The sequence below is a fragment of the Corythoichthys intestinalis genome, chromosome 17 (assembly GCF_030265065.1).
Source record: "Corythoichthys intestinalis isolate RoL2023-P3 chromosome 17, ASM3026506v1, whole genome shotgun sequence".
Lineage (NCBI taxonomy): Eukaryota > Metazoa > Chordata > Actinopteri > Syngnathiformes > Syngnathidae > Corythoichthys > Corythoichthys intestinalis.
This window is the reverse complement of record NC_080411.1, coordinates 5,643,371-5,657,002: the sequence shown is the minus strand read 5'-3', so window position 1 is coordinate 5,657,002 and position 13,632 is coordinate 5,643,371. Positions and strand designations below refer to the sequence as shown.

General features: G+C 38.6%; 1 protein-coding gene across 1 annotated transcript in view; it reads right to left on the bottom strand.

Annotated features, from left to right (window-relative positions):
- Nucleotides 1-13,065, bottom strand: part of LOC130905095 (synaptic vesicle 2-related protein-like) — a 29,432-nt gene extending 16,367 nt beyond the window's left edge. Inside the window, exons 1-7 of the mRNA XM_057818124.1 lie at nucleotides 12,920-13,065; nucleotides 7,262-7,395; nucleotides 7,094-7,179; nucleotides 6,924-7,022; nucleotides 3,587-3,658; nucleotides 3,388-3,512; nucleotides 1,560-1,623 (exon numbers count right to left, since the gene is read on the bottom strand). Coding sequence (XP_057674107.1) covers nucleotides 1,560-1,623; nucleotides 3,388-3,512; nucleotides 3,587-3,658; nucleotides 6,924-7,022; nucleotides 7,094-7,179; nucleotides 7,262-7,395; nucleotides 12,920-12,981 — 642 coding nt within the window. The 5' untranslated portion in view covers nucleotides 12,982-13,065. The remainder of the gene's footprint in view (nucleotides 1-1,559; nucleotides 1,624-3,387; nucleotides 3,513-3,586; nucleotides 3,659-6,923; nucleotides 7,023-7,093; nucleotides 7,180-7,261; nucleotides 7,396-12,919) is intronic.
- Nucleotides 13,066-13,632: the final 567 nt, after the last annotated feature.

Below are 13,632 nucleotides of genomic sequence, written 5' to 3'. Positions count from 1 at the left end.
CGTTGTCTGATACGAGCTGTGAAGGGGCTCGGAAACGACTAAATATCTCCCCTAACTTCTCAATTGCCTTTTTTCACTAGTAGATGTCCAACTAGGCATGTGCCGGTGTAAGATTTTGACGGTACGATAACCGTGAGCAAAAATACAGCGGTTTCACGGTATTGCAATTATAGCTCCAATATTTTGAGATGTATGGGTGTAAAAAAAAAAAAAATAATAATAATTTTTTTTCCCATTGAACAGGAGTTTTTTTCAAAACATATTTGCAAATTGGAACACGAATATAATGTGAAAATAAATAAATTAACAAAAAAATAACAAATATTTTATATAAAATTAAAATAAATAGAACCTAAACTATACCCACAGCTCAAGTTGCTCAATATTAGAGTAAGAACAAAATAATTGCTATAAAAAAGTAAAAACACTTCTAAATAAAATCAAAAATATATACTGTATGACTTTTTTTGAGGGGGGGAAGCTCAAGTGAAGTTTCGCCATTTTCAGCCACTGTGTCAACTCTAGTCTACATGATGCCATGCCTTTGTGTTAAATAGAACAAAGAATTCATAAGTTAATAAGTTAGTTAAAAATGTATAAGTTAGTTTTATAAATTAATAAAAATGTAAATGTTGTTGAGGAAAGGTTTCATCAAAAAAAAAAACAAAAAAAACCCCAAAAGTGAGTAGTGAGACCTCCTTTCTCAATTAGCGATTCTTTTTCTTTCCCCCCTTCATTCAAGCTTGTTTCTCACTCAGCGGTTGTGAGACATAAAACCTCGACGAAGCTGCTCTCCCAGCTTAGCCTAGGCTAACATTCGTCTTTGTAAGTTTTAGTTAGTTTGTATATTGAATTTGAAAGGAAAATGTGTGTTTTGTTTTTGGCGAACTTTTTAATGGTGCTACTGCTATCCAATTGCACCTAATCACACGTGGAAAAATACAAGTGTACAACGCTTCAAATGTATTCATTTGTATATTTCACCACGATTTGAGAGCTCAATAAATTGAAGAAAAGTACGCCTTGTGTTTGGAGGGTTTGTTTTTGGGTTTGCTGGCTGTTAAGCAGAATAGCGTCACTGACACTCACGGCAACAAACAGGGGAAGGGGTGAGCGCTGCCGCACCAAGCCACTTCGGCTGCATTTTGGCACTTGAAAAATAGCGAATACCGTACTAAGGTATGACGGAAATTTTTAGTGGTTTTGAAACTGCGACGTTTTCACACCACGGTAAACCGTGAAACCGGTAACCGGCACATGTCTACGTCCAACCCCTTTGAAGTTGGAGGGTGGCAGAGAAATTACTTCAAATTGATTGGACATCTATCGCCGTGAAAGGCAGCCGATGAGTTAAAATGAGTACAAAATTATTTGAAATTACTAAATTAAAGGGAACTGTTTTCTTTACACCAAAACCCTTAAATTGGGGATTTCAAGTGTGGATATTTAGGAAAACACTAAGCAAATGGGCAATTGTTTTATTAATAATTTTTGATGTCTTGATGAGGAAAACTGATGAGAAAAATGTGAACTTGTGAAAGTGATGTGCGTCTACCTACTGCCATCAGGATGACGGAGAAGCCCCTCGCTTTGGATGAAATAAATTCTGAGTATAGAGTCACCCTGTAAGTGAGAAAATGAGCATCACACCTCTAGCTTTAGCTGGGCAATATATTTTTTTATATTCAACAACAACAACAAAAAAATCTTCTGAACTTTTCTTAAATTTTTTTCTTGAAATAAAATCAATGGACATTATTCAACCGTTTTAACTAGGGATGTCAAAACTATCGCGTTAACGGGCGGTAATTAATTTTTAAAATTGATCACGTTATAATATTTGACGCAATTAACGCTCATGCCCCGCTCAAACATTAAAATGACAGCACAGTGACATGTCCACTTGTTACTTGTGTTTTTTGTCTCCCTCTGCTGGCGCTTTAGTGTGACTGAATTTATGGGTTTAGTCCATACTTTTTGATAAGGGGGCCAGATTAGACATGGTAAAAATGTGGCGGGCAGACATTGGTTGACGTCCTTTACGTAGAACAATATATTTAAGCAAAATTTAGCAAGCCATTCAGTGTGTCACATTTGCTTTATTATTTTTTTTAATGAATAATTTTAACAATCTTGCAACTAGCCTTTGCGGTGTTCTCTTTCGACTCTCGGGCTTTTGCAAAATACTACTGCTGTGAAATTAAATTAGCTTCAAGTTGCTTCAATTTCTCGCTGCGCATCTTCCCTGTAATCTTGTCGTACATGTCAGCGTGTCTTGTTTGGTAATATTGCCTCACATTGAAATCTTTAAAAACAGCAACAGTCTCTCTGCAAATGAGGCAAGACACAGTTGTTGCGTATTTTAGTGAAGAAATAGTCCAATTTCCACCTATCCTTGAAGCGTCGGCCGTCACAGTCAACGTTTTTTTTTTGTTGATTGTTGCCATTTTAGAAAATTGGAAGGGTCACACGGAGTAATGTTGCTTAGCCCTTAAATACCTACAACATGAAGCAATTATCAGAGAAATTTGAAAAATAAGGCAGGGGTCGCGTTAACCGAATATTTTCCGTCGTTGACCGGTTTTTTAAAACGGTGACGGAAAAAACTGAAGTCCATCCGTCATTTTGACAGGTTGCAATTCACACCCCAGACCACAGGGTGGCGAGTGAGCATATTAATTAGCTATTGTCTCTCTTGATGCATGACGTCGTTGGCCTTACTCGAAAAAATGTCAAGGCAACTGAGCATCCGAACTAAGGCTACGTTCATACTACAGGTCTTAATGCACGAACCCGATTTTTTCGTGTTTTTTCCGACTCGAGTGAGGCATTAACTTGACGTTCTGAACGTGACAAGTCGCATAGAACGGGACCATTTCAAATCCGATCTGGGTCACTGTCGTATGTGGTCTAAATCCGATCTGGGCCACATTTTTCCAGACTGTGGCGGCGGTCTGTACTGTCCAGTCCCGCAAATCGGATTTAATGCAGCAATTACGTCATCAAAAAGCAAGAGACGGTATGGTAGCGATGCAGCTGTGCGTTATTAGCGCCTAGCTTGCCTTGAACACGGCTTTTTAGGAAGGCACTAATAACGCACAGCTGATTGATGTGTGATGGCGCGGTTTGGATTCTCTGTTAAGCTTGTTCAGACAGAATATTAATTAAAGATGAATGAAAACTAAATACTATTGAATATGTCATTATTAACATTTTAAAAAATTTTAAGTGACGGGTAAAAATAGATTATGACCGGATTTTTATGACCCTGTCGGTCAAAATGACAGACAACGAAAAAGTCTAGCGCAACCTCTGAAATAAGGTCCTAATGAAACCTTTTTTTCCAAAAGTGTGAAATAAATAAATAGTAAAAACAAGAACTCTCACGACTGATGGGCTCCTCCGATGCCAACGCCCACTAGGCTTCGCATCACTAAAAGCCACCCGAAATTTGGCGCCAGGGCGCTCAACACGCCGTAGTAGAACGTCCAACACATGCAAATGGTCAGCCCCTGTGTTCACATTCACGGAGACATAAGCGGTCACAATATGTGCTCATAAATTTAAACGACTGACCTGAGCTGACCTTTTTCCTGCCGTACTTGTCAGACAAGTTGCCCCATAATGACGAGCTGAGGCCCATGCCAGCAAACACCACCTGAGGCGGAAGAAAAAAGCTCCACGTTTAAGACTGCAACAACAAGGCAGGGGTAGAAGAGGTGAAGAACACCAGTAGAAGAGTCTGAAGATGAATGCCCAGAAAGATTCGGAGAAAAAGGATTTGATCAAAAGTGTCATTGATCCCCTCCAAAAAGGTAATAAAACGAAAAAATAGTCATTTATCATGAACAGACCCCTCCCAGATGTAAAAGATAAAGTTTAATTTCATAGAAATGAACAGAAAATGTTTTTTTTCACATTTCATGACAATAATGTCTATTCTTTACAAAATATTGTCAAAATGTGCAATTTCTGGAATGTAAATTACTCCGTGCTCATTAGCTCAACTTCGACGCACAATATGTCAAATTAAAGCCAAGAGGTTCAATGTTTATGATAAGTTGTCAAAACCTTACAGTTTACCAGTGAATCAATCAATGCAATGCGCGTGATTTTCCATATTTGGCATTTGGAATTCTTCAACTTATTATGACACATTAAAAAATGGGAAATTTTTGAAAAAAAAAAGTTCATGACATAATCCTTTGATGATTTAGGAATAAAAACCTAACTTTGGATTGGTTTTTTTTTTTTTTTTTTAGTTTATAAATACTCTAGTGCTGCAACGATTAATCGATTAAGTCAAGTATTCGATTAGATAAAAAGATTTTAAGATTGAAGTGGTGTTGTAATGGTTTATTTTGAAAGTGTTTGCATTTAGTTTTACTGATTTGGGTGGATACACTGCCCTCTAGTCTGCCTCATTCCACATGGCTGAATCCAGCTGCTCCATGTTAAGACATACATAAGCTATGTTTTTGTATGAGCTAATGTGTTTTTAATGCATTTGTAATTTATAGATATATTTAGCCGTTTTTTTTGTGGGAATATGTGTTTGAACCATTTGTTAAAGCGGAAATGTGAACTAAGGTTGGCCAACCATGTTTTTGAATAATATCAATGGCTAAACAATTATAAGCATATTTTCATTATTTTTTTTAACGCAACCCTTCCAGATTCTTTGTTTAACCCATAGCAACGCCCTTGACAACGAAAATGCTTTTCTTCGGAAATCTTCGGAAATTACGTCACACCGGGAAGTGCGAGGGAAGTCCGCCATAGAACAGTATTGTTTGTTGCATTGCTTCTCGGTAAGATGCCACGGCGGTGAGTGGCGATGTTTTGTTCTCGCTCAAACGAAAAGTTGTATGAGTGGCCAAAGGATAGCAGGGCACGTAAATGGACATCTTTCGTTCGCACGAAGCGAATGAATTTCACGCCATCATCGAGTAGTGTTCTCTGCTGCAAACACTTCGAAGATGCCTGCTTCCTTAACCGGTCTGCTTATGATCCAGGATTTGCCAAAAAGTGTGATTTTTGGATAGATGACTGATGACTTTGTCAAAGCAGAGCTGCCAACTGTTGTGGAATGAACAGTATAAGCTAGCGACGTTAGCCGAAAGTTAACTCGTGGCAATCCCCGATCATAGTTGTTGTTGCGTTCGCTCGGTTAAGCGTGTTTAAATTGTGCGTTATCTACGATCTTGTCCGAAAGGGTTAATCCACTGTCAATCGGGAAAGGGGTGTGGATGTGCATATAAGCGGGTCGGCGTCGCGGTAATTCACGGTCACGTTGCCGTAAGAAACACACACCGCCGGTGAGTTTGTGCACTTTTATTTGTATTTGTATTATGTATTTCCACCTTCATGCTTCAAGCATTGCATTGCATTTGTACGGTTCGGCGTTTCTTTCACGGTGATCGCCTTCTAGTTTGTGTTTTACGTACGAGAGCCGCTGACAGGTGACAACAACAAGCGTTTTGGTTTTAATTTCTGGCAGCGAATCAGCGAGCGCGCAGGTCACGCAGTGAATTATGGGAAATGTAGTCTCGGGACAACACTGAAGTGGTGCTTTGTAATCTGTTCGCTTGTGTGAAAAAACTACATTTCCTCACGCCATTAGACGCCACTTCCTGCCGAGAGCCCCGAGCTGTGTTCGTACTGTTAGCTCCATGTGTTAATAAAGAAACAAAGTTGCCAGCACGTCGTGTGTTCGATACATTTGTAAACAAAAAGCTCATAACAAGACACTATGCACAATCCGTTTAAGAGACGCTGGAGTGGGAGGCGAGGAGGAGATCGGCGAGAAGCAAAACTTTGCGGTCGAATGTGGCGGCAGTCCGCTATTATTTTGTTTTCTTATTGTTGCCACAATAAAGTGGAGAAAGCCATCAACGACTCATCTCCTTCTTTCCCCCCAACGTTTTTATATTGTTATTTTATATGCACGAGAGCTGCCGGATCTGCCAAAATGAACATGAAGTCTGATTATTATTTTTTTAAACAATGTCATCAGATGGACAAAAACATAAAATTATGTGCAAATGCCTGCATCTTCAAATCATGAAAATAATAACTATATTTTACCAATCTTGTAATCTTGATGGGTCTTGTCTCCATTCCATGTCAGGTAGTCTAGGCACATTGTTTGCGTCCTGATTAGCGTCTGGCTAATACATGTTAGGTCCAACATGAAATTCCAACCTCCTCTTCTTCTCCAACTCTTCAAAAACTTGCATCTCCTCCCTTGCCCTCGATTTATCGCTTATATCGCTGTTTGAAGGGCTTTGAATGGCGGCCGTATGTATGGAGCTGCCATCGCTGTTCCCCGTGTGACGTATCACTTCTGGGTTCGTCCCCTTTCAGGCTCGAACTTCGGAAACACGATTATTTTGTCAAATATACAACATATAAATTATTTTTTTCACACTTTATTTGTTGGACAATGTTTAATTACTTTAATTGTGACCCTATTTGGCATGTTATGAAATTACTTCACATTTCCGCTTTAAGAACATTGTGGGGAAAAAAATATTTAGCGTTTTAATAGCATTTAAGCTAGCGGACTTTTACTTTGCAAGTTAGCCAATTGTTCTTTTGTTGTACATAAATCCTTATTTATCTTTATAGTTTGAAGCTCAGATCAGGTATTTAAATTTTTCATGTTCCTTATCCGATTACTCGATTATTCGAACTACTTCATCGATTAATCGACTAAGAAAATAATCGATAGCTGCAGCCCTAAAATACTCATAGGAAAATCAACTCCCCAATCTCACAAAAAATGCTGGGAGTGTAAAGGGTTAATGAGAAGGGCGCAAATTGTTGTGCCGATGATATTTATTTGCTTCATAATTTTTTGATATTTCTGTGTAAAAAATATTTTGTGTATTTTTTTCCCGGTGAAACTGTAGCGCATTTACCGACGTTATGAGAGCCACTTTGTAGCCTGACAACCTCCAGTCGCAGTGCAGCTGTGGGCCGAGGATGCTGAGGATCATCATCTCCATGGCATCTGCCACCTGTATTAACACAAGCAATGCCAGTGGGACTAAATGGATGTCAGATGAGGGGGAAAAAAAAGCCTTCTTACCCAGGAAAACCCGGTGACAAACAGCAATTTCCACTGGAAGCTTCCAAAGCCCAGGGCATCCAGTCCCTCATCGAGAGTGAAGGTATCTGCTGATACAAAAGACGTTAAGATCACAAGTCGGGCCCTCAAAACAAGCAGATGTTGTATCCAAGGAGTCTATGCACGAACCTTGTTTGGTCGGATCTGCTGACGACACTGAGGACTTTCTATACCCTGAGGCCACGCTTCCAATGGCAATGGAACATTTATCCTGGATTGAACCTGAATATTCATCTTTGTGAGTCGCCTGATTACCATCATTGCTAAATGGCAAAACAAAAAAAAAATGGGTGGGCACAAACACAATGATGACACTCGATTGGCAACACACAAACACAAAAACACACACAGGAAGGAGTGGGAACCTCTCTCACGCTATGGCGATAAAAGTATTATTAATACATGGGTAGGCATTCAAGGTTTACCGTGAAATGAAAACATCACGGTTTCCCCCCCTCAAAAAAGTCGCTAGTATGGGAGTACTTCGGCTACTGTCAGTGGCGCCTCCAGAAATTTTTCATAGGGGTGGCCAGATGGGGCCACTCAAAGTCTTGGGGTGGCCAAAACTAAAAGCCATAATTTCAGGTTTTCATTATATTATTGCAGTAAAAAGTTCAGGGGGAAAACTATATGAAAGACTTAAGGACACGGCTACTGATATACTTTGGTGTATTATGTAATATTTGATGTTACTAATAGGGCTGTCAAAATTATCGCGTTAACGGGCGGTAATTATTTTTTAAAATTAATCACATTAAAATATTTGACGCAATTAACGCACATGCCCCGCTCTAACATTAAAATGACAGCACAGTGAAATGTGTACTTGTTGTGTTTTTCGGAGTTTTGTCGCCCTCTGCTGGCGCTTGGGTGCGACTGATTTTATAGGCTTCAGCACCCATGAGCATTGTGTAAGTAATTATTAGCATTAACACTGGCGGGCTACCAGTTTATTTTTTGATTGAAAATTTTACAAATTTTATTATCTTTTAAGGATTACAAGTCTTTCTATCCATGGATCGCTTTAACAGAATGTTAATAATGGTAATGCCATCTTGTTGATTTATTGTTATAACAAACAAATACAGTACTTATGGACCATATGTTGAATGTGTATATCCATCTTGTGTCTCACCTTTCCATTCAAACAATAATTTACAGAAAAATATGGCATATTTTATAGATGGCTTGAATTGCGATTAATTACGATTAATTAATTTTTAAGCTGTAATTAACTCGATTAAAAATTTTAATTGTTTGACACTCCTAGTTACTAATGATTTAATGTGCATAGTCCATAACTGTCCAGTCAACATTTTGAGTTCCACAACAATTTTGTGTTATTGGGTTATGTATATATTAGGCAGAAGGTGTACATTTAACAAAACAAAATAATTACTGGGGAAAAACAGGTGCTAGCAGATTTGAATTTGGGATGAAATGCATAATTGATGCTACAACAATCTACGATTTAGTGGGAAGCGGGGTGGCCAGTGGGGTGGCCAACAAATTTATAGGGGTGGCCGTGGCCACCCCTGGCCACCCCCTGGGGGCGCCACTGGCTACTGTAAAGAAACAGACGGAGGGACCTCCAACATGATTTTCGTCACTTTACACAAAAATTAAGGTAAGTAAACATTGTCATGAACATTTCCCAACAGCTACTAGAGTTCTCTCACGCGTGTTTCGTGTGTCTAGCGATGGTAAAACAAATACTATAACGTAAGCTTGCTAATGTGGCTAGTTAGAGTGCGAAGACGGCTAACTAGTTTCCTCTCTGTCATGAGCCTACTTTTATAGTCTTCCGCCATTGTAAACATCTGTTGACAATAACATTTTCATAATGCAGCCTGTGGTCTTATTTCTCCCTGGCGACTTTCTGTGTTGAGAGAGGGTGTGTGTATAATGTGTAAACAATAGGGCTGTCAAACGATTAAAATTTTTAATCGAGTTAATTACAGCTTAAAAATGAATTAATCGTAATTAATCGCAATTAATCGCAATTCAAACCATCGATAAAATATGCCATATTTTTCTGTAAATTCTATATATATTCTGTAAAATAAATTGTTGGAATGGAAAGATAGACACAAGATGGATATATACATTCAACATACGGTACATAAGGACTGTAGTGGGCATTTCACTCTACTGTCATTTAAATCTGTCTATGCTGTCCTCACTCCAAAGCGTTGACTTTTTCCAAAGCTAGACAGCTAGTGAACGACGCCTTAATAATTAGACTTCTTCCTTTTTCATCTCATTTATTAATAAAATGGCCTCAAACCATTGTCCTCTTTAGACCGTCGTAAAACTACAAAATAAAAGTACACAAGCATTGCATTAGCAACAACGTTAGATTAGCACGCTATACAGGTTAACTAAATATAAACAAAAAGCGTCTCATACAAAAAAATATAACATTTCGCTTATTAACATAATATGTACATTCTTTACAACAACCATACTTGCGGACAAATCTTGTCCAAGGATCATATAAGCACAACAGAGACGACGTGCAGCCATATAGAACTGGCAAAAAAAAATAAAACATGTCGCAAAGCGACCACAAGAGTTCGCTCTTAGACAGCACAAAAAGCCTTGCTGTAAACCTTACCAAAAGGCAGAATACTGTCTGAATGGGACATGTGCGTTAATTGCGTCAAATATTTTGACGTGATTAATTTAAAAAATTAATTACCGCGCGTTAACGCGTTAATTTTGACAGCCCTAATATATATATATATATATATATATATATATATATATATATATATATATATATACATACACTCACCGGCCACTTTATTAGGTACACCATGCTAGTAACGGGTTGGACCCCCTTTTGCCTTCAGGACTGCCTCAATTCTTCGTGGCATAGATTCAACAAGGTGTTGGAAGCATTCCTCAGAGAGTTTGGTCCTTATTGACATGATGGCATCACACAGTTGGTGCAGATTTGTCGGCTGCACATCCTTGATGCGAATCTCCCGTTCCACCACATCCCAAAGATGCTCTATTGGATTGAGATCTGCTGACTGTGGAGGCCATTTGAGTACAGTGAACTCATTGTCATGTTCAAGAAACCAGTCTGACATGATTCCAGCTTTATGACATGGCACATTATCCTGCTGAAAGTGGCCATCGGAAGTTGGGTACATTGTGGTCATAAAGGGATGGACATCAGTACTCAGGTAGGCTGTGGCGTTCCAACGATGCTCAATTGGTACCAAGGGGCCCAAAGAGTGCCAAGAAAACATTCCCCACACCATTACACCACCACCACCAGCCTGAACCGTTGATACAAGGCAGGATGGATCCATGCTTTCATGTTGTTGACGCCAAATTCTGACCCTACCATCCGAATGTCGTAGCAGAAATCGAGACTCATCGGACCAGGCAACGTTTTTCCAATCTTCTGTTGTCCAATTTCGATGAGCTTGTGCAAATTGTATACCTCAGTTTCCTGTTCTTAGCTGAAAGGAGTGGCACCCGGCGTGGTCTTCTGCTGCTGTAGCCCATCTGCCTCAAAGTTCGACGTACTGTGCATTTAGAGATGCTCTTCTGCCTACCTTGGCTGTAACGGGTGGTTATTTGAGTCACTGTTGCCTTTCTATCAGCTCAAACCAGTCTGGCCATTCTCCTCTGACCTCTGGCATCAACAAGGCATTTCCGCCCACAGAACTGCCGCTCACTGGATATATTTTCTTTTTCGGACCATTCTCTGTAAACCCTAGAGATGGTTGTGCGTGAAAATCCCAGGAGATCAGCAGTTTCTGAAATACTCAGACCAACCCTTCTGGCACCAACAACCATGCCACTTTCAAAGTCACTCAAATCACCTTTCTTCCCCATACTGATGCTCGGTTTGAACTGCAGGAGATTGTCTTAAACCATGTCTACATGCCTAAATGCAGTGAGTTGCCGGCATGTGACTGGCTGATTAGAAATTAAGTGTTAACGAGCAGTTGGACAGGTGTACCTAATAAAGTGGCCAGTGAGTGTATATATATACTGTATATATATATTAGGGCTGTCAAAATTATCGCGTTAACGGGCGTTAATTAATTTTTTAAATTAATCACGTTAAAATATTGGACGCAATTAACACACTAGGCCCGCTCAGACAGATTTAAATGTCAGTACAGTGAAAGGCCAACTTGTTAATTGTGTTTTATGGAGTTTTTCCGCCCTCTGCTGGCGCTTGGGTGTGACTTGCATATGTTATGTGGCGTAATGTCGCCCTCTGCTGGCGATTCAGTGCAGCTGATTATTTGGGTTTCGGCGTGCTTTTCTGACGTGATTATATGTCGACGCGAACTCACACTAATAGACAGTGCTATTTAGACCAGCTAACGTCCGCATCCAGTATTCAGTGGCAGTTCTCATAGCCCCATCACACTGTTTGTGTCTAATAAATGCATCGCTTTTGAGTTATATTCCTCCTTTGTTTGTATTCATGAGCATTAGATAGTTATTGATGATGTGTATTTGAATTTGTTCACATATATGGTGAAATGCAGTTACATTGTTAGATGCTTGTGAGCTAATTGGCTAGTGCTACTGCTTAAATGGACACGTGTGTGTACATTTTATGTCATTTTGTGATTTATGCAAGTTATTGACACATTGCCTTGTTATTTTCAATTTTACAAAAATACAAGAAATGTGCTCCTGTCAAAAAGAGATGACTTCAGTAAAGCCCATGCAACTTTGCCACACCGTCTGATTTCTTTTTGGAACTTATGTTCGCTATCTGTCAATTTGTGTACTCACACACATTGAGGAGAGAATAGGGCTACTAGTTTATTTTTTGATTGAAAATTTTACAAATTTTATTAAAACGAAAACATTAAGAGGCGTTTTAGTATAACTTTTCTATAACTTGTACTAATATTCATCTTTTAAGAACTACAAGTCTTTCTATCCATGGATCACTTTAACAGAATGTTAATAATGTTAATGTCATCTTGTTGATTTATTGTTATAATAAACAAATACAGTCCTTATGTACCATATGTTGAATGTATATATCCATCTTGTCTTATCTTTCCATTCCAACAATAATTTACAGAAAAATATGGCATATTTTATAGATGGTTTGAATTGCGATTAATTGCGATTAATTACGATTAATTAATTTTTAAGCTGTAATTAACTCGATTAAAAATTTTAATCGTTTGACAGCCCTAATATATATATATATATATATATATATATATATATATATAATGTTTCCGCCATATGTAAGATGTTAACTAAAAGTGAATGCTGATCATTTCATTTTGATTTTCAATTTTTAAAAAAAAAAAAAAAAAGGAAAAACGGTAAATATTCTTTAATTTCTGTGGTCCTTCATGAAAGCAGATTCTTTGCAATGAATCCAAATGAGATGTTTGATGAACAATCAATTTCATCGTTACCTGTCATTTGTAGTCCATGTTTTTAGGTTCTAATGCATTTACAGCTAAAATATTATCCCCACATTAATATACTAATATATGACGTGATTTCTAAATTATCCAATAAATCGTCTCACCGCCGATTTGACAACTATCCAATAAATAAATAAATAAATTTTTATTTAAAAAATGGTTTGTGGAAGCCTTAATGGACACCAAGGACTCACTTTTTGGAACACACACGTCATGGGGGAAAAAAAACACAAGTCATACATACACGCGGACAGACACGGAAACACACAAACCCAGAAAGTCATAGACACTTGATACACTTTGGCACAGAGCGGCACACACTAACATTAAAATGAGTGTTTTTTCCCCCTACTTTTGATCTGAATTTCTCCAACGCATATAAGTGACGGTCGTCGACATGCTCCTCTTGTCCATTCTGTCGCCGACGAACAAGCATTTGCGATCGTAAAGAAGTCAGATCCGACCGGCAGGTAAATGAAGAAAAGAGTGGGACCTGAAAAAGAGGGCGGGGGTTTGCGGTCCTACCCGGAAGTCAAACGCGTACAGGTAGTACACGGAAGTGCGAGACGAAAGTAAGGACGAGCCACAAGTTTGATCCAGTAATGATGTTTTTATTTAGCTGGTGATTGTAGTAAGCACACATTTAAATGAGTCAAACATTTTGCTTGCATAGCTGCATTGATTCATTCATCATTATGTGGTGGCACACGCGTGTTTGCTAGCAGTTAAACATGAAACATTTTAATTGCATTTTTTTCATAGCTAACTCGCACTTAAAAAAAAAAAAAAATCCTTACATTTTTTCCCCGTCTTATTATTTGATCAAATTTTATTATACCGTAATTTTCGCACCATAATGCGCACCTGACTGTAAGCCGCCACACACCAAATTTGACACGAAAACCATAGGCGGAGTTTGCTTTTTGGGGCAGGGGGGGCACAACATGTTGATGATCTCGAAACGCAGTGTCAGCAATAAAATTAACTTATAATAATAAGTTGACAATGAGTGTTTTTTTGTTTCCCATCATTCTCGTGGGGAATTCTAAATCACTCTGCTTAGGC